We start from the raw sequence: 20,234 nt of genomic DNA, 5'->3' as shown, positions 1-20,234 counted from the left end.
ACGTCAGTGATAGGCACTTCTTTCAAGGAGATTTGTGTTCTTAACAGATTCTTAGAGGTATGGCCTTGAAGGTCTTGGACAAGATCCAGGAGTGTTCTCTGGATTACCAGGCAGAGACTCTGCTGTCTTCCCTAAATTTCTCCCAAACATACAGAATCTCTCCGTGCTGAGCTGCCTGGAGCTGGGGGAAAGGCATCACAAACACCCCTGTGGCTACCACCACTATAAGCGTGCTAGGTCATACCTGATGGCAGCACAGCACTGAGTCTCCCCCAACATCTGCCGTAACCACTGCCAGGCTGCTGCCTATGTTTACTCAAGGCCCTGGGGCTCTAGTATCAGCAGGCAGCAAAGCCAGCCAGGCCTGTGTTTTTCCCTTTAGGTCAAGGAGATCTCCCAGGCCCCAGGTGGGTCCAGAAGTCCCATCTGGGAGTCAGGGACTGGACTCAATAACCTTAGAAGTCTACCTAGTGTTTTATTATACTGCGGCTGAGCTGGCCCTCAAACTACATGACACAGTCCTTCCCACTCTTCTGTCCCCTTTCCAAAGGCAGAGAAGCCTGATTCTGTAGCCATTGCCTCTCCAGGCCATGAGGAACACTGCCAGTCTACCACTGATGTGCCCTTAGGACCCAAAAGCCCTTAAGTCAGCTTGTAGCAAATGCTTCTGAACTGGGGCTTACCCTTCAGGGCAGGCATCAGCCGAGTTTGGTCCAGTTCTTCTTTCTACTCTAGCAGGACAGCACTAAGTCCATTGCCTCACAATTGATGTTCTTCCTCCACAACTGTCCAGAGATGCTCTCTATATCACACTGTTGCTGCCAGGGAGTGTGTGTGTGGTCGGGGGGTTGGGGGGTTGTGGGGGGGGTGTGGGCGGAGATGATGTCCCTGATACAGGGCTGTTTTTTCTATCTTTTCAGTGCCTCTTTCAGCGATATGAAGTTAAAACCAGGTACTATGAATGCTTACCTGGTTTTGGTTCTTATGAAGGTGTTTTTCTGGGCAGGTCCTTGTTAACCTGTTGTCCTTCCATGGAGGATGATCAGTGGAGCCTTCTATTCTACCATCTTCCTCCTCTGCCTTCGTAATTGGCTTTCAAACTAATAAAATCATCTTTTCATCTTCAACTGTGTCTTAGGTTTACTTACGCGCACACTAATCGCATTATGTTCCCTTGAGTGGAGAATAATAGGAGGGTCCTTACGGCAACCATCAGGTAAGAAATACTGGCTCCCAGAAGATACTTCTGTGGCGTTTGTTTTTCAATGGGTCCTGACATACAAACATCTGTCTCTGAAAACAATCATTGGATGTATTTAATCCTGATTTTTTGGCATCATAGAAGTGGATCTTGTAGAATTGGTCAGAATATTTATATGTTTTTTTAAAAAGCGCAAACTCTATTTTCTGGTGGATTGGATGTGGGGTGTGGTAAAAGGGGAAGAATTGAGAGTAATTACCAGGATTTGGCCCAAGGCACTGCCCTGTTGAATAAGCCATCAACTGAGATTGGCAAAGCTGTGGATAGAACACGTTTAAGGGGGAAGGATATCAGAAGCTCAGCTTTGGGAATCTTGAACTTGAGATGCTTTTGTATGTCCAAGTGCAGAGAATTGAATATATGGGTTTAGAGTTTAGTAGAGAGATTTGGATTTGGGATATATATTGGAGGGTTGTAACAGATAGATAACATTTCAAATCTGAGAGATTGCCATCACCAAGGTTGTAAGTACAGCTAAAAAGGAAGAGAAACTGCATTGGGTCAATCCAAGATAAAGAAGTCAGGAGAAAAAGAGGAAGCAGTAAGGAACACAGAGATGGAGCAAACAGTGAGATGAGAAGAAACCAGGAGAGGTCAGTGTCCTGGTAGCTAAGTAAAGAAAATTTATCAAGAAGGAAGAAATAATCAACTGGCAGGTTAAGTTAGATGAGGCCTGACCGCTGACCATTGTGTTTAGCAATATGCAGGCCATTAATGATTTTAACAGAATCATTTCTATGAGGTGGAAGGATAGAAGGCCATTCAGACTGAGTTTGAGGGGAGATGAATGAAGAAATTAGAAGAAAGTAAGACTATGTAGTTCTTTTTTCCTTTTGAGTAATCAATATATATATTTTCATCTATTATTATATGAAAGCTTGTATAGTTATACTTTATCCTTTAAATCCTCCATAAAGAGGGTTAAATTTTTTTTTAATTTTAGATTTGGGGGCACATGTGCATGTTTTTTCTCCTGAGCGTATTGCATAATGGTAGGGATTGGGCTTCTAGTGTACCCGTCACTCAAATACTGAACGTCATGTTCAATAGATAATCTGTCAACCCTCACTCCCTCCTCTCTCTGCCCCATTTTAGACTGCCCAGTGCCCATTATTTCTATGTTTATGTCCATATGTACCCATCATTTACCTCCCACTTGTAAGTGAGAACATGCAGTATTTGATTTTCTGCTTCTGAGTTAGGTCACATAGGATAATAGTCTCCAGCTCCATCCATGTCACTGCAAAGGACAGAATTTCACTTTTTTGTGGCTACTTAGTATTCCCTGTTGTATATGTAGCACATTTTCTTTATTCAATCAACTGTTGATGGACACTTACTTTGATTCTGTGACTTTCCTATTGTGAATAGTGCTGCAATAAACATAAGAGTTTAAGTGTCTTTTCATATAATGATTTCTTTTGTGGGGCGTATATACCCAGTATTGGGATTACTAGGTGGAATGCTAGGTCTTTTTTTAATTTGTGGAGATAACGCCATACTGTTTTCCATAGAGGTAGAATCAATTATGTTCCCACCAATAGTGTACTAGCATTCCCTTTTCTTTGCATCCATGCCAACATCTATTGTCTCTTGATATTTTATTATTAATAATACTTAAGGAATATGCACTTCTTTCAAGGAGATTTGTGAGAAGAGGAAGCAAAGAAATGGAGTCACAGCTAACAGAAGAAAAGATGAAATGATGGACTTTCCTTTATTGCCTATATTTACAGTTTTAACTGATGGTGAATTTGCAGTTTTGTTGAAGTAACTACGCAAATGGAAGGGCTTTTTTGGTTCACTATGTAAAGAAAATTCTTTTACAGTATTTTCAGAAGCTTTCTTCATATTATTGGCCTCAGTAGGTCCTGGCAGTCAAACTGCTCCCTTAAAAAAAAAAAAACATTAGATGCATTTGATCCTATTTGGTTGGCATCACGGAAGTAGAGCTGGTAAAATTGGTCAGAATATTGATAAGTTATAAAGGAAGAGCAAACTGTATATCCTGGATTGAAGATGTAATGTGATTGTAAGAGAAGAAGAAAGAATGACTACCAAGATTCTCTTGTTATAGTTTTATTAACTGTCTGTCCATTCTTTCTTTAGTTATTTGAAATTATTAATGGACTTTTTCTCAGAAAAGGAAGATTTTATAGGGTCAACCCAGCTTGTAGCATTTTGCTATTGCAATAATAAATGTGTATGTATATTTTCAGTGGCTGATAGAACAATGGATTTGAACTATAGCTTGGACTTACCAGATACTTGAACATTCTACCCAACAGCTGCAGAATATACATTCTGTTGGACAGCAGATGAAACATTCTCCAAGACAGACCATGTGATAGGCCACAAAACAAGTCTCAATAGATTTAAGAAAATTGAAATTCTATCAAGTACTCTTTCAGAACACAGTGGGATTAAGTTGAAAATCAACCCCAAAAGGAGCCCTCAAAACTATGCAAATACATAGAAATTAAATAACCTGCTCCTGAATGATTGTTGGTACAAGAATGAAATCAAGATGGAAATTTAAAATTCTTTGAAAAGAATGATAATAGCGACACAACGTACCAAAAACATATAAAAACCTGTGGGATACAGCAAAGGCAGTGCTAAGAGGAAAGTTCAAAGCCTCAAATGCCTACATCAAAGAGTCTCAAGGAGCACAAATAGACAATCTAAGGTCACACCTCAAAGAATTAGAGAAAGAACAAACCAAAGCCAAACCCAGCAGAAAAAAAGAAATAACCAAGATCAGAGCAGAATTAAATGAAATTGAAACAAAAAAAATACAAAAGATAAATGAGACCAAAAGCTGATTCTTTGAAAAGATAAATAAAATTGATGTACCATTAGCAAAATTAACCAAGAAAGAAGAGAGAAGATCCAAATAAGCTCAATTAGAAATAAATTGGGAGATATTATGACCAGTATCACAGAAATACAAAAAGATCACTCAAGGCAGCCATGAGCACCTTTCTGTGGGTTAACTAGAAAATCTAGAGGAGACTGACAAATTTCTGGAAATATACAACCCTCCTAGATTAAACCAGGAAGAATTAGAAACCCTGATAAGACCAATAACAAGCAGCCAGATTGAAATCCTAATAAAAAAATTGCCAACAAAAAAAGTCCAGGACCAGACAGATTCACAGCTGAATTCTATCAGACATTCAAAGAAGAATCGGTACGAATCCTGTTGACACTATTCCACAAGATAAAGAGGAAATCCTCCCTAAATCATTCTATGAAGCCAATATCAGCCTAATACCAAAACCAAGAAAGGACATAACAAAAAAAGAAAAGTACAAACCAATATCACTGATGAATATACATGCAAAAATTCTCAACAAAATACTAGCTAACCAGATCCAACAACTTATCAGAAAGGTACTCCACCATGATCAGATGAAACCCACTGCATCCCTGCATACCAAAAAATGCAATCATGGTTTAACATACAGAAATCAATAAATGTGATACACCATGTAAACAGAATTAAAAACAAATATCACACTATCATCTCAATAGATGCACAAAAAGCATTGGACAAAATCCAGCACCACTTTATGATTACAACCCTCAGCATAATAGCCACAGAAGGGACATAACTTAAAGTAGTAAAAGCCGTCTATGACAAACCCACAGCCAATATAATACTGAACGGGAAAAAGTTGAAAGCATTCCCTCTGAGAACCGGAACAAGACAATGATACCCACTCTCACCACTTCTATTTCAACATAGAACTGGAAGCCCTAGCCAAAGCAATCAGACAAGAGAAAGAAATAAAGGGCATCCAAATCAGTAAAGACGAAGTCAAACTGTCGCTGTTTGCTGATGATAAGATTGTATACCTAGAAAATTCTAAAGACTCCTCCAAAAGCTCCTAGAGTTGAAAAATAAATTCAACAAAATTACAGGATAGAAAATTAATGTTCACAAACTAGTAGCTCTGCTATACATTAACAGCAACTAAGCTGAGAAACAAATCAAGAACTCGACCCCTTTTACAATAGCTGCAACAAAATAAATAAAATACTTAGGAATATACCTAACCAAGGAGGTGAAAGACCTCTACGAGGAAAACTACAAAACACTGCTGAAAGAAATCATAGATGACACAAATGGAAACATATCCCATGCTCTAGCATCCCGTGTGAAATTTCAACATTGTGAAAATGACCATACTGCCAAAAGCAATCTACAAATTCCATGCAATTCCCATCAAAATACCACCATCATTTTTCACAGAACTAGAAAAAACAATCCTAAAATTCATATGGAACCAAAAAGAGCCCACATACCAAAGCAAGACTCAGCAAAAAGAACAAATGTGGAGGCATCACATTACCTGCCTTCAAGCTATACTGTTAATATAATGTCATAGTCATCAAAACAGCATGGTACTGGTACAAAAGTCAATAGACCAATAGAACGGAATAGAAAACCCAGATATAAAGTCAAATAGTTACTGCCAACTGATCTTTGACAAAGTAATCAAAAATATAAAGTAGAGGAAATGATGCCCTATTCAACAAACGGTGCTGGGATAATTGGCAAGCCACACGTAGAAGAACGAAACTGGATCCTCATCTCCCACCTTATACAAAAAATCAGCTCAAGATGGATGAAGACTTAAATCTAAGACCCAAAACTATAGAAATTCTAGAAGATGACATCAGAAAAATCCTTCCAGACACTGGCTTAGGCAAAGGCCTCATGATCAATAACTCTAAAACAAATGCAGCAAAAGCAAAAAGATAAATAGATGGGACTTATTTAAACCAGAAAGCTTCTGCACAGCAGAAGAAACAATCCGGAGAGTAAACCCACAACCCACAGAGTGGCAGAAAATCTTTGCAACCTGTACATCCAACAAAGGACTAATATCCAGAATCTACAAGGAACTCAAACAAATGATCATGAATAAACCAAACAGTCCTATTTTGTAAAAAATTTCAAATGTATGCAAAAGTAGAGAACCATCACCCCTAGATTATTTTAAAGCAAATTCCAGCTATTATATAATTTAATACATAAAACCTAAAGTTTTTCAGGGGACCAGTGTGTGCTGGGAAAGACATGGTTGAAAAGAAAGACTGAGAGCAAGTCATAGGGCATAATGGGTTTCTGAAGAAATAGTTGTAGCCAGCAGAAGTATGGGCTATTGTGCAGAGGATATGGAAGTCAAAGATCAATCTCTGTGGATCACTGACAGGATTGCTGGAATGCCTGAGAAGGAAATAACATCAACATCTTTATGCACAACTTACTAGGTGGCCAGACACCCTGAACTGATATTTCTTCTCCAGCTCAGATGAATGACTGGGATATTACTTAAAATTCTATTGCATATCTGTTGCAAGGTAAAGCAGTTCCTCTTTCCCTTCTCTGATTATTTCTTATCAGCTACAGTTCTGGGCAGGGTGTGAGGGTGGTTGCCTAGAACGGGGTTTCCAAAGTTCCTTAATTGTGACCTCTGACCCTTTTTGTTTCTTCCATGTCCATACCCAGAGTCCAAACCCAACGAATACAGTGGGATGACATTATGAATTAATCTTAAGGAAATACCTTATGTACCAAAAGAACTGTGTGATTGTGCTGATTTATATGAGCAGAAATTTGGAGTGTATGCTTGGAAATGAATTGTCAGGGTTTTAGACCAGGGAAAGTGGAATTTATTGTCGGGTCAGGCACAACTAATTAATGCTGATGCATCCTCATAGCTTAGCTCCCACTTGCCAGTGAGAACTCTCACCTTTCTCCAAGAATCTGCAGGAGAACAAGAGCCTCAGATTTTGATTCACTTGAAAAGAATAGAGAAATAAGAAGGCATACCTAAAACCCAGGTGTCTGAGAGACAGAGTGGGGGTGGCCCTCAACTGGCAGAGCCAAGGGTTCTGAGGGTGGGTAAAGAAGACACAAGTGTTTTCTCTACTTCTGTCCCCAAGTCCTGCAAATGATCTAGATCTATGCTCTCCCAGAACCTCTGGAGAAGAAGGGGGAGGATTTTCTTTCAAGGTCGAGTGCCTTGCCCCCAGGATCTCCAGCTTTTTACCATTGCACAGGTTAGGAAAATGCACACCTTCCTGGTAGATTCTGCACCGTGGAGAAAAGGCTTCATGAGAAGTATGGAGGCTGGAATTCACACCCCTCATCCTCACTCTATCATCTTTATCTGTGCATTTCCCTGGTGACCCCTTCCTCCCCCAGTACCTCCCTCATGGTCATTTCTGCTGCATCACAGACACAGGCCTCCAAACAGGTGTGGTTGTGACTGAGTCTGTTTCTGACACCCCACCCCTTCTCACTCTGTGAGGAAACCTTCCTGGGAGGGGCTTGGAATCTGGAATGAAGCCAGAGGGCAGGGCTGATAGGGACCCTTTAAATTCTGCAACTCAGAGATTCACACAGAAGCCTGGACACAATTCAGAAGAGCCACCCAGAGGGAGACAACAATGTCACTGCTATCCGTGAGTTAAAAAGGCACAGCCTTCAATAATTTCAGGTCACACCGAAAAGGGAAGAGGGAGACTTTATGGGATGAATATGTGAACATTTCTACTATGAATGCTTTACTGAGAGTTGTGGGTGTGTGGAAGAGAGACCCCAGGGCTATGGTATCTGAGATGCTTGTGGGGTCTGGGGTGTGGATGCTGGACCATTGTAACCCTCTGGGAGCATGTGATGGTGTCTGATGACAGTGAACTCTGCTGAAAATGATGTGACTTTAGATGGGAAGTGTATGACCCTCCAGGATATGGGTGGGTGTGTAAGTGATCGTAATCAGATGACTGTGCTTTGTCTTTATGACTGTGATGTGTGTGTGAGCACAGCCGGACCAGTGTGTGAGCATCTTTATATGCACAGTGAGCAGGTGTGTGTGACTCAGTGGTGTGGCTCTGTGTGACTGTGTGTGTGCTGGGATGTGACTGGGTGTTGAACTGGGAACATGCATGTGGCCTTCTGTGCATGTAAAGTTTCCTCCCCACGTAGCAGTACCTCTGACTAAGCAGGTGTGCAACTTCCCTTGTGCGTCAACATGGATTCCGGTGGCAAAACTGGTGGGATCTTGAGGACCTTGAGTTACTGAGGATTTATTTCTGAGCATTTATGAGAGCAGAGTGCATGAATCCTCAGCTGCCTTTTCCCAAGCAGAGTAGGGTGAGAAACACAGACTGTGGGGCTGATGGTTCCTTAGGTGGAATCTGCACACGGTGACCCCCTGCTCCTGCCTCCAGCCTCGGGTCTCTCCCTGTCCTTCCCATTGAGCGCCAGGATGGTGAACAGATTCTGATTCACTAGAGAAGGACATTGAGGGACTTGATTTAAGAGACTGAATCATCCAAAACCAGGAAGGTAGAAGTTTAGCCTCTGTTCAGGCAGAACTTACAGTGGATGTTCATCAAGATGTTTGCTGAGGCCTGTAATCCCAGCACTTTGGGTGGCCGCATTGAAAGGACCATGTCAGGCCAGGACTAGTAGACCAGCCGGGGACACATAGCAAGGTTTCATGTTTCCAAAAATTTAAAAATGTATTAAATGTGGTGCTGCATGCCTGTAGTTCCAGCTACTTGGGGGCAGATGCAAGAGGATCACTGAAGCCTAGGCCTTTAAGCATGCTGTAATTTTTTTTTTTTTTTTTTTTTTTTTTTTTTTTTTTTTTGAGACAGAGTCTCACTCTGTTTCCCAGTCTGGAGCACAGTGGTACAATCTCGGCTCTCTGCAACCTCCACCTCCCAGGTTCAAGTGATTCTCCTACCTCAGGTTCCCGAGTAGCTGGGATTACAGGCATGTGCCACCACTCCTGGCTAATTTTTGTATTTTCAGTAGAGACGGGGTTTCCCATATTGGCCAGGCTGGTCTTGAACTCCTGACCTCAAGTGATGCGCCCACCTCGGCCTCCCAAAGTGCTGAGATTACAGGCGTGAGCCACCGCGCCCAGCCTGCAGTGAGTTTTGATGGTGCCAATGCATTCCAGCCTGGGTGACAGTGTGAGACCCTGTTTCAAAAAGGAAAAATACCATCCACTTATAGATTCTATCCAATAACTTCCCTGACTCACAATCTTCATTTGTGCAAGTACTGCGGTGGTGCTCGCAGCAATGTGTGCCCCTTCTGGGAAGGACGTCCATTGCCCTTGATGATTGTGATGCATGTGCCTCCCACACACGGGGGTTTCCTGTTCTCTCCTGTTCATTTCCTTCTCTTTCAACAAGCGTTGTTTCTTGCTGGCGTGAATCTCTCTACTGTTACATCCTCACATCTTGCTTTCACAGTTTCAGAGTTGAAGATGATCACAGGTCTGTGTTCCACAAGGATCCTCCTTGTTTGTTAGAGGACCCCCAACAGGTCCTATACATGCCAGGGATTAGGCTAAAGGGTTTACATACCCTAACTACTGTATTACGAAAACATGATACAAAGAAGGTATTTAGGATTATCATCTATGTATTGGGGAAACTGAGGCAGGGAGAGTTTAAGCAATAGATCTAAGGTCCCATTGTTGGTTGGCAAAGTGGCTCGCCCCTGTAATCCAGCAGTTTGGGAGGCTGAGACAGAAGGATCCCTTGTGCCTACACACTCCAGACCAACCTGGGAAACATCGTGAAACCCCAATGCTCCAAATACATATAAAATTAGCTGGGTGTGGAGCGGTAGTCTCAGCTACTCAAGGAGCTGAGGTGAGAGGATGGCTTGAGTCTGGGAGGCTGAGGTTGCAGTGGGCTGTGATTGTGCTAGTGCACTACAGTCTGGGTGATACGATGAGACTTTGTCTAAAAAAAAAAAAGGTTCAAAATATCTTAACATCTCACCGCCAGTATTCAGCACAATAAAGGATCTAACTGAGGTAGCTCAGTTTCTGAAGCTCTGCTCTTAATTATGGGCCCATTGTCTTCAAAAATACGGGTTCCTGACTGAGGTAGGGTGGGAGCAGGGAGGCCTGAGTCTACCATTTGATCTCTAACTGGCTGCACCACGGGAATCTGTTACTGGGGGGAGGCCGCACCTGGCCCTGCCCCTCTCACCCACTCTCAATCCCCTGGCAGCTGCCACACACAGAGTCTGTGTCCTTGTCTACTGGATCTACTGTGACAATCGAAGCGAGACCTCTTGTCTGTTTCTTGTGAGTACTCCCTGGTGCAGGGATGGGAGGTGGAAGGAGGAAGGATGTACAGCAGCTGCACGGGGGCTAGTCATGGGTCTAGGAGAAAAGGACACTCAAGGTTTGGGGCTGTGGTACTATATCTATTAAAGTGCATAGAATTGTCAGAAAATGGACACTTCATATGACCAAGTCAGTGACTATGGCTCAGTTTCCATCTGTGGATGAGGCGTGGAGCATCTCTTTCCACGCATGGAGAACACAAGGAGCTGAAGCAGCTCCACAGTGACAAGGCCTAGAATACCAACAAGTCTTTGCTCCACTATGGAAGGGGCAAAGAGACTTGTGTGTGTGTCTTGTGTGTGTCCCACAAGAAAGGGACCTGCCCAACACTGTGTGCTCTGCCCCCAGCAACGAACCACATCTGCAGGTGGATTTCCACACCGAGATGAAGGAGGACTCAGACATTGCCTTCCATTTCCAAGTGTACTTTGGCAATCGTGTGGTCATGAACAGCCGTGAGTATAGGACCTGGAAGGAGGAGGTGGAATCCAAGAATATGCCCTTTCAGGATGGACAAGAATTTGAACTGAGAATCTTGGTCCTGGAAGATAAGTACCAGGTGAGCACCCCTGGAGCTTCCTGCATCTGGCTTCCATGGGCTTTCAGAGCAGGAGACAGCTCTTCATGCTGTAGCTCCAGATAACTCCCTCTGCTCTATAACTCCCCCTGTCCCGGGCTTTTCATCACCCACAACTCCCCTTGTCCCAGGCTTTTTAATCACCCATAATTCCCCTTGTCCCAGGCTTTTCATCACCCATAACTCCCCCTGTCCCAGGCTTTTCATCACCCATAATTCCCCTTGTTCCAGGCTTTTCATCACCCACAACTCCCCTTGTCCCAGGCTTTTTAATCACCCATAATTCCCCTTGTCCCAGGCTTTTCATCACCCATAACTCCCCCTGTCCCAGGCTTTTCATCACCCATAATTCCCCTTGTTCCAGGCTTTTCATCACCCACGACTCCCCTTGTCCCAGGCTTTTTAATCACCCATAATTCCCCTTGTTCCAGGCTTTTCATCACCCACAACTCCCCTTGTCCCAGGCTTTTTAATCACCCATAATTCCCCTTGTCCCAGGCTTTTCATCACCCATAACTCCCCCTGTCCCAGGCTTTTCATCACCCATAATTCCCCTTGTTCCAGGCTTTTCATCACCCACGACTCCCCTTGTCCCAGGCTTTTTAATCACCCATAATTCCCCTTGTCCCAGGCTTTTCATCACCCATAACTCCCCCTGTCCCAGGCTTTTCATCACCCATAATTCCCCTTGTTCCAGGCTTTTCATCACCCACAACTCCCCCTGTCCCAGGCTTTTCATCACCCATAACTCCCCCGTCCCAGGCTTTTTAATCACCCATAATTCCCCTTGTCCCAGGCTTTTCATCACACACACAGGGGTTCCCTTTACTTTTCTCATTTCTCTCTCTCATTCAACAAGTGTTGTTGCTTGCACTGCCGTCACCTCTGCTTGCACTGCCATCCTCAGCTTTTTTCCCATTCCTGATCAGGGTCAATGTTGGTTCACTTGCCATTTTTCCAAAAATGAAGAATATCCTCTACGTTTCCCATAGCTCTCATTTCCATTTATGATGTTATTTAAATTTTCATGTAGCTAAATGGATAAGATATACATATGAATAAAATTGTTTTAGTCAGTCCAATATGAAGGCTTCTTCTCACTCCTCAATCCCAATCCTCAGGACAATATTACTAGCTTCTCTACTCTTCTTCCACAGATAGTCTACCCTTAGAAAAGCATATACGTACGCCCATATATATGCTTTCATTTCTTTTTAAACAAATGCTGGTATAAGTGTCTCTACACATTATACTTTAGGAATGACAGTTGAATTGTACCCAAAGAATACATATTGGGGAAATAATCTATCTGTGGTGCTGCCTCATTTTATAAGGATTATATAGTATCCCCCAGAAGGATTTTCCCAGCTTGCTGCTCTTGACCCTTTACAAGAGTTGGTTTCCAATGTTTTGCTCTCACAGATGTTACTGTATTAAGCTTTCTAATCAACCCTTTTGTCATTGCCAACTTTTCCCTATTTATATTGGAACATGATTATAAAGAAATGGAATAACTGGTTCAAAGATGCATGGGTTTTAAATTTGAGAATGAAACCCAAAATATGACTCCCTGTGTAGCCTCAGTAATAAAAAACGTGATCAAACTTTCTGACATTTCAAATGGGTAGGCCAAAAGATTCACATTTTATTCACATTAAAGTCAGAGGTGCTATTCTATGTTTATAAGCTGTTAAAGATAATATCCTATGTTTTATCACATTAATCCAGTCCCACCTCTCTGAGAACACTTGAGTTTCCTTCCTTGCCACCACCAGCTTGGATCTGAGCAATTCCAGAGAGAAACTGGGTCATCAGCAGTAAGCAACAGTTATAGTTTGTGTAACTGAAATGTATGCATTCAGCGAACATTGCTGAGCACTGACCCCGTGGCTGGCCCTGTGCAAGATGCAGGGATTCAAGTTTAGGAAACAAGTCCCTGGCCTTGGAGATCTTCCAGCATAGCAGGGAGGCTGAGCAACTATGGCCCATGTGACACGGAGTGATAGAGCCTCACTGGAGAAATGAGAGGAAACATTGAAAATACAGAGAACAGCTGTCTCAAATCGTTACCAAAGGTAGTCTGCAAAAAAGAAGTGTGTCTACCAGGTCCAATTATATAATGAGGCATTTTCTGGTTGGATGTTTCAGGTACTACGACACCATAGAGAGCAGGCTGAAAGCTTGTTTGGTGGAATACTGTCTTTCTGATGTATTTTTCCCTTCTGTAGGTAATGGTCAATGGCCAAGCCTATTACAACTTTAACCATCGAATCCCGGTCAGTTCTGTGAAGATGGTGCAAGTGTGGAGAGATATCTCTCTGACCAAATTTAATGTCAGCAATTGAAAGAGATAACCAGACTTCATGTTGTCAAGGCATCTCTGATCTACGTGAGCATGGGATTCCCAAAGCCAGCTAACGGCGTGATCTTTTCTCACTTCAATCCTTACTTTTGCTCATTAAAACTTAATCCAACTTCACAGAATTTGGTTCTTGCTTTCATGGGGAGAAAGATAAAGTGGTCATCATCAAGAGGGCTTGGGGGATTTTATGGGTGGTGTGAATGAGTCAAAGAGGATAAATCTTCCTGAGACACAAAAAGTAAGTGAAAAGGCCAGTGAAATGTCTGAGAAGACATTAGCAACTACATCCTTCTATAGCATCGACTATATGTCAGACTCTCTGAACCAACCCTACACAATTTCAGATGAGTCACTGAGGTGTAGCAATGGGATTGGAGGCTTGAATAACTGAGCCATGACAGGGTGGGTAGAGCTATATCTGAGCTGAGCAGAACTGAGTAGGAAGCCCACTCTTTACACTGAAAACAGGGGAGCAGGAACCCTTGGGGGCTCCCATTACTCTGCCTAAACCCCATATCTCATATGTCCCTCCAATTAACTTGGAAAAATGCCAAGAAGAAAATCACCAGAGAAAGAAACTCATGGGCTCGTCCCCTCAGTTCAGGAACAACGGGTATGCAACACCATTTTTCGAAAAGTAGAGCACAGATGCAGAAATTGGATTTGTTCATTTAAAGAGTACTCATGGGTGATCATGCCCTTCTCACTTCCTCTTTGCAGACTGAGAAAGGAAAAAGTCACTTGGCAGAAAAGGAGCTGTAGGCTCAAACAGTGAAAAGGGGAGATACTACTTTCCAGAGTGTAAATCTTGGTCATAGGTGGATAGAAGGCAAACTCTTTGATCAGGGCACACAATGACGGCTCTCACTGATAGTCTCTTCTGTAGGCCTCATTCATCTCCACCACAGACACAAGGTTAGGACACTTCCATTGCCACTCCCTGCAGTGCCCCCACTGCCTCCCCTCACCCAGTAAATCCTAACCATTGATCTCAGAAGACCCCTTCTAATGCCCCAGGCTAACCAAGAGTAAATGTTCTCTCTGGAGTGTCTCCTTTGGAGAGAATTCTGGGCCAGCCCCCTCCATCTGAAATGCTCTAAAGACTTTAATCCTCAGAGTGTCTTGATCCCTGTCTTCCCAGTAGGTCTCTGTGTTTATTTTGGACAATTTATTTCTATTCACCAAGCAGAAAGGCAGACACCTGCTTGACATTTCAGGGATTCAATCGACTTTCTGGCCACTCTCCTTGAAATAAGAAATTATCAGCATGAGATCAGGAGAATTTTGCGTAGAAGACAATGTTTCAATAGCCTCAAGCTAGAAGTCGCCCAATATCTACCAAGAATAAAACTGCTGAATATGTGTTGGCCAATTTATAAAACTCCAGAGTGGAGACCAGTGAAAAGGAAGGATCTACAGCTCTACACGGCAACATAGATGAATCCTAAAAACAGAAATGTTTTAGAAAAGATGCATGATGCAAGGAAAAAAAATCCAAGATAAACATCTACAGGCAAAATTCAACAAAGTGATAAAACTAAAGCAAAGCCAAAAAGAAGGGCAGAAGCATGGTTGCCAGTAGGTGCAAGAAGGTCACATGGTAGGGAAGGAACACAGGAGTCAATGGGTGTTAGCAACAGGCCACAACTATAATTGTGGTGGCTACATAAGTACTAGTTTAATCATGAATTCATCATAATATACATTTTTTTGTTAACTTGGATCAAGTTTTAAAAAATAGTTTAAATTCACAGTCAATAAAACTAAAGAGTAAAACAGAAAGAGAGGAGGGAGGGAGAGGGATTTGAATTCATTTCTTCTTTAAATTCCTAATATAGATTTTAAGGATGTTTTCTGTTATAACAAAGAGAACTTGAGGAGGGGTCCTGAGTGCTCCGCCCCAAGTGAAGACAGCATTGTCGCTGAAGTCTGATCACCTGCACCTGTCCCTGTCTTCATGCAGGTTTTGAGCTAAGTAGCACACAAATCAAGGACGAGACTTAGGAATCTCACTTTTCTCCCAGCATGTGAGTATCTGAGATTTTATTGCACATGGACACCCAGAGAAAAATGAGAGAGTGTAGATGGAGCCCAGGTGTGTGAGAGATGGAGTGTGAGTGGCCCTCACCTGGCAAAGGCAAGGGGCCTGGATAGGGTCAGGATGACACAGAGACTCTCTCTACCTCTCTCCCCAGGTCCTGTTGAGGATCAAGGTCTTTGGTGCCCCAGAATCTCTGAAAGAGAAAGAGAGAATTTTTATTTTCCATGGTTGAGTGTCTTGCATTGAGAATTTCCATTTTAAAAATATCATCCAAGTTAGAAAAATGCACACATTGTGGGGGGGATGGCCAAGATGGCCAAATAGGAACATCTCCAGTCTCCAGCTCCCAGCATGAGTGACACAGAAAATGGGTGATTTCTGCATTTTCAGCTGAGGTACCGGGTTCATGTCTCTGGGGCGTGTCAAACAGTCGGTGCTGGTCAATGGGTGCAGCCCAACCAGTGAGAGCGGAAGCAGGGTGAGGCATCGCCTCACCTGGGAAGAGCAAGGGGGAAGGGAATTCCTTTTCCTAGCCAAGGGAAACTGAGACACACAACATCTGGAAAATCGGGTCACTCCCACCCTAATACTGCGCTTTACCAAGAGTCTTAGCGAATGGCACACCAGGAGATTATATCCCACGCCTGGCCCGGGGGTCCCACGCCAACGGAGCCTCCCTCCTTGCTAGCACAGCAGTCTGAGATCTAACTGCAAGGCGGCAGCAAGGCTGGGGGAGGGGCGCCCACCTTTGCTGAGGCTTAAGTAGTTAAACAAAGCCCTGGGAAGCTCGAACTGGGTGGAGCCCACTGCAGCTCAAGGAGGCCTACCTGCCTCTGTAGACTCCACCTATGGGAACAGGGGATAGCTAAACAAGAAGCAGCAGAAACCTCTGCAGATGTAAATGCCCCTGTCTGACAGCTTTGAAGAGAGCAGTGGTTCTCCCACTGTCAACATTAGACAGATCAACAACACAGAAAGTTAACAAGGATATCCAGGAATTGAACTCAACTCTGCACCAAGCAGACCTAATAGACATCTACAGAACTCTCCACCCCAAATCAACAGAATATACATTCTTCACAGCACCACATCACACTTATTCCAAAATTGACCACATAGTTGGAAGTAAAGCACTCCTCAGCAAATGTAAAACAACAGAAATTATCACAAACTGTCTCTCAGACCACGGTGCAATCAAACTAGAACTCAGGACTAAGAAACTCAACCAAAACCACCCAACTACATGGAAACTGAACAGCCTGCTCCTGAATGACTACTGGGTACATAACGAAATGAAGGCAGAAATAAAGATATTCTTTGAAACCAATGAAAACAAAGATACAGCATACCAGAATCTCTGGGACACATTTAAAGCAGTGTGTAGAGGGAAATTTATAGCACTAAATGCCCACAAGATAAAGCTAGAAATATCTAAAATTGACACCCTAACATCACAATTAAAAGAACTAGAGAAGTAAGAGCAAACACATTCAAAAGCTAGCTGAAGGCAAGAAATAAGTAAAATCAGAGCAGAACTGAAGGAGATAGAGACACGAAAAACCCTTCAAAAAATCAATGAATCTAGGAACTGGTTTTTTGAAAAGATCAACAAAATTGATAGATGGCTAGCAAGACTAATAAAGAAGAAAAGAGAGCAGAATCAAATAGATGCAATAAAAATGATAAAGAGGATATCACCACTGATCCCAAAGAAATACAAACTACCATCAGAGAATACTATAAACACCTCTATGCAAATAAACTAGAAAACCTAGGAGAAATGGATAAATTCCTGGACACATGCACACTCCCAAGACTAAACCAGGAAGAAGTTGAATCCCTGAATAGACCAAAAGCAGGCTCTGAAATTGAGGCAATAATTAATGGCTTACCAACCAAAAAAAATTCAGGACCAGATGGATTCATAGCCGAATTCTACCAGAGGTACAAGGAGGAGGTGGTACCATTCCTTCTGAAACTACTCCAATCAATAGAAAAAGAGGGAATCCTCCCTAACTCTTTTTAGGAGGCCCACGTCATCCTGATACTAAAGCCTGGCAGAGACACAACAAAAAAAGAGAATTTTAGACCAATATCCCTGACCAACATTGATGCAAAAATCCTCAATAAAATACTGGCAAACCGAATCCAGCAGCACATCAAAAAGCTTATCCACCATGATCAAGTGAGCTTCATCCCTGGGATGCAAGGCTGCTTCAACATACGCAAATCAGTATACATAATCCAGCATATAAACCGAACCAAAGGCGAAAACCACATGATTTTCTCAATAGATGCAGAAAAGGCCTTTGACAAAATTCAACAGCCCTTCATGCTAAAAATTCTCAATAAATTCGGTATTGATGGAACATATCTCAAAATAATAAGAACTATTTATGACAAACCCACAGCCAGTATCATACTGAATGGGCAAAAACTGGAAGCATTCCCTTTGAAAACTGGCACAAGACAGGGATGCCCTCTCTCACCACTCCTATTCAACATAGTGTTGGAAGTTCTGGCTAGGGCAATCAAGCAAGAGAAAGAAATAAAGGGTATTCAGTTAGGAAAAGAAGAAGTTAAATTGTCCCTGTTTGCAGATGACATGATTGTATATTTAGAAAACCCCATCATCTCAGCCCAAAATCTCCTTAAGCTGATAAGAAACTTCAGCAAAGTCTCAGGATACAAAATCAATGTGCAAAAATCACAAGCATTCTTATATACCAGTAACAGATAAACAGAGAGCCAAATCATGAATGAACTCCCATTCAAAGTGGCTTCAAAGAGAATCAAATACCTAGGAATCCAACTTACAAGGGATGTGAAGGACCTATTCAAGGAGAACTACAAACCACTGCTCAGTGAAATAAAAGAGGACACAAACAAATGGAAGAACATTCCATGCTCATGGATAGGAAGAATCAATATCGTGAAAATGGCCATACTGCCCAAAGTAATTTATAGATTCAATGCCATCCCCATTAAGCTACCAATGACTTTCTTCACAGAATTGGAAAAAACTGCTTTAAAGTTCATATGGAACCAAAAAAGACCCTGCATTGCCAAGACAATCCTAAGCCAAAAGAACAAAGCTGGAGGCATCACGCTACCTGACTTCAAACTATACTACAAGGCTACAGTAACCAAAACAGCATGGTACTGGTACCAAAACAGAGATATAGACCAATGGAACAGAACAGAGTCCTCAGAAATAATACCACACATCTATAGCCATCTGATCTTTGACAAACCTGACAAAAACAAGAAATGGGGAAAGCATATCCTGTTTAATAAATGGTGCTGGGAAAATTGGCTAGCCATAAGTAGAAAGCTGGAACTAGATCCTTTCCTTGCTCCTTAAATGAAAATTAATTAAAGATGGATTAAAAACTTAAATGTTAGACCTAAAACCATAAACACTCTAGAAGAAAACCTAGGTAATATCATTCAGGACATAGGCATGGGCAAGGACTTCATGTCTAAAACTCCAAAAGCAACAGCAGCAAAAACCAAAATTGACAAATGGGATCTAATTAAACTAAAGAGCTTCTGCACAGCAAAAGAAACTACCATCAGAGTGAACAGGCAACCTACAGAATGGGAGAAAATTTTTGCAATCTACTCATCTGACAAAGGGCTAATATCCACAACCTACAAATAACTCAAAACAAATTTACAAGAAAAAAAAAAAAAAAACCCATCAAAAAGTGGGCAAAGGATATGAACAGACACTTTTCAAAAGAAAACATTTATACAGCCAACAGACACATACTCATCATCACTGGCCATCAGAGAAATGCAAATCAAAACCACAATGAGATACCATCTCACACCAGTTAGAATGGCAGTCATTAAAAAGTCAGGAAACAACAGGTGCTGGAGAGGATGTGGAGAAATAGGAACACTTTTACACTGTTGGTGGGATTGTAAACTAGTTCAACCATTGTGGAAAATAGTGTGGCGATTCCTCAAGGATCTAGAACTAGAAATATCATTTGTCCCAGCCATCCCATTACTGGGTGTATACTCAAAGGATTACAAATCATGCTGCTATAAAGACACATACACACGTATATTTATTGCAGCACTATTCACAATAGCAAAGACTTGGAATCAACCCAAATGTCCATCAGTGACAGACTGGATTAAGAAAATGTGGCACATATACACCATAGAATACTATAGAGCCATAAAAAAGGATGAGTTCATGTCCTTTGTAGGGACGTGAATGCAGCTGGAAACCATCATTCTCAGCAAACTATTGCAAGAACAGAAAAGAAAACACCTCATGTTCTCATTCATAGGTAGGAATTGAACAATGAGATCACTTGGACACAGGAAGGGCCTATTGTGGGGAGGGGGGCGGGGGGAGGGATAGCATTAGGAGATATACCTAATGTAAATGACGAGTTAATGGGTGCAGCACACCAACGTGACACATGTATACATATGTAACAAACCTGCACATTGTGCACAAGTACCCTGGAACTTAAAGTATAATTTAAAAAACAGTTTTTATTGTGTATTTATTCCTGTTTATTTATTTATTTTTAATTATTATTATACATTAAATTCTGGGATACATACATGTGCAGAATGTGTGAGTTTATTACATAAGTATATATTTGCCATGGTGGTTTGCTACATCCATCAACCCGTCATCTACATCAGGTATTTCTCCTAATGCTATCCCTTGCTTTTGAAGGGGTGGCCTGCCCCCCCCACCTGTGGGTGTTTCTCGTCAGGTGGAATGAGAGACTTGAGAAAAGAAGGAGACACAGAGACAAAGTATAGAGAAAGAAAAGTGGACCCAG

General features: G+C 42.1%; 2 protein-coding genes and 1 long non-coding RNA gene across 3 annotated transcripts in view; 1 reads left to right on the top strand and 2 right to left on the bottom strand.

Annotated features, from left to right (window-relative positions):
* Positions 1-15,531, bottom strand: part of LOC105495360 (leucine twenty homeobox) — a 112,375-nt gene extending 96,844 nt beyond the window's left edge. Inside the window, exon 1 of the mRNA XM_071086785.1 lies at positions 15,505-15,531. The gene's annotated coding sequence lies outside the window, so the exon portion shown is untranslated. The remainder of the gene's footprint in view (positions 1-15,504) is intronic.
* On the top strand, positions 7,648-13,498 carry LOC105495358 (galectin-10). Its single transcript, XM_011764795.3, has 4 exons — positions 7,648-7,741; positions 10,319-10,395; positions 10,786-10,996; positions 13,243-13,498. Exons 1-4 carry the CDS (start codon positions 7,727-7,729, stop codon positions 13,357-13,359), a joined length of 420 nt encoding a protein of 139 aa, XP_011763097.2. The 5' UTR covers positions 7,648-7,726; the 3' UTR covers positions 13,360-13,498.
* The window catches only part of LOC112429124 (uncharacterized), a 139,178-nt gene continuing 134,465 nt past the window's right edge, over positions 15,522-20,234 (bottom strand). Inside the window, exon 3 of the long non-coding RNA XR_011617555.1 lies at positions 15,522-15,610. This is a non-coding gene — a long non-coding RNA (uncharacterized lncRNA). The remainder of the gene's footprint in view (positions 15,611-20,234) is intronic.

The sequence above is a fragment of the Macaca nemestrina genome, chromosome 20, assembly GCF_043159975.1.
Source record: "Macaca nemestrina isolate mMacNem1 chromosome 20, mMacNem.hap1, whole genome shotgun sequence".
In the NCBI taxonomy this organism is placed as follows: Eukaryota; Metazoa; Chordata; class Mammalia; order Primates; family Cercopithecidae; genus Macaca; species Macaca nemestrina.
This window is presented reverse-complemented; position numbering and strand designations above follow the sequence as displayed.

Coding starts and splice junctions, on each gene's coding strand:
- LOC105495358 (XM_011764795.3), top strand. Junction 10,396..10,785: donor AGACCTCTTGTCTGTTTCTT/GTGAGTACTCCC, acceptor CTCTGCCCCCAG/CAACGAACCACATCTGCAGG. Junction 10,997..13,242: donor TCCTGGAAGATAAGTACCAG/GTGAGCACCCCT, acceptor TCCCTTCTGTAG/GTAATGGTCAATGGCCAAGC.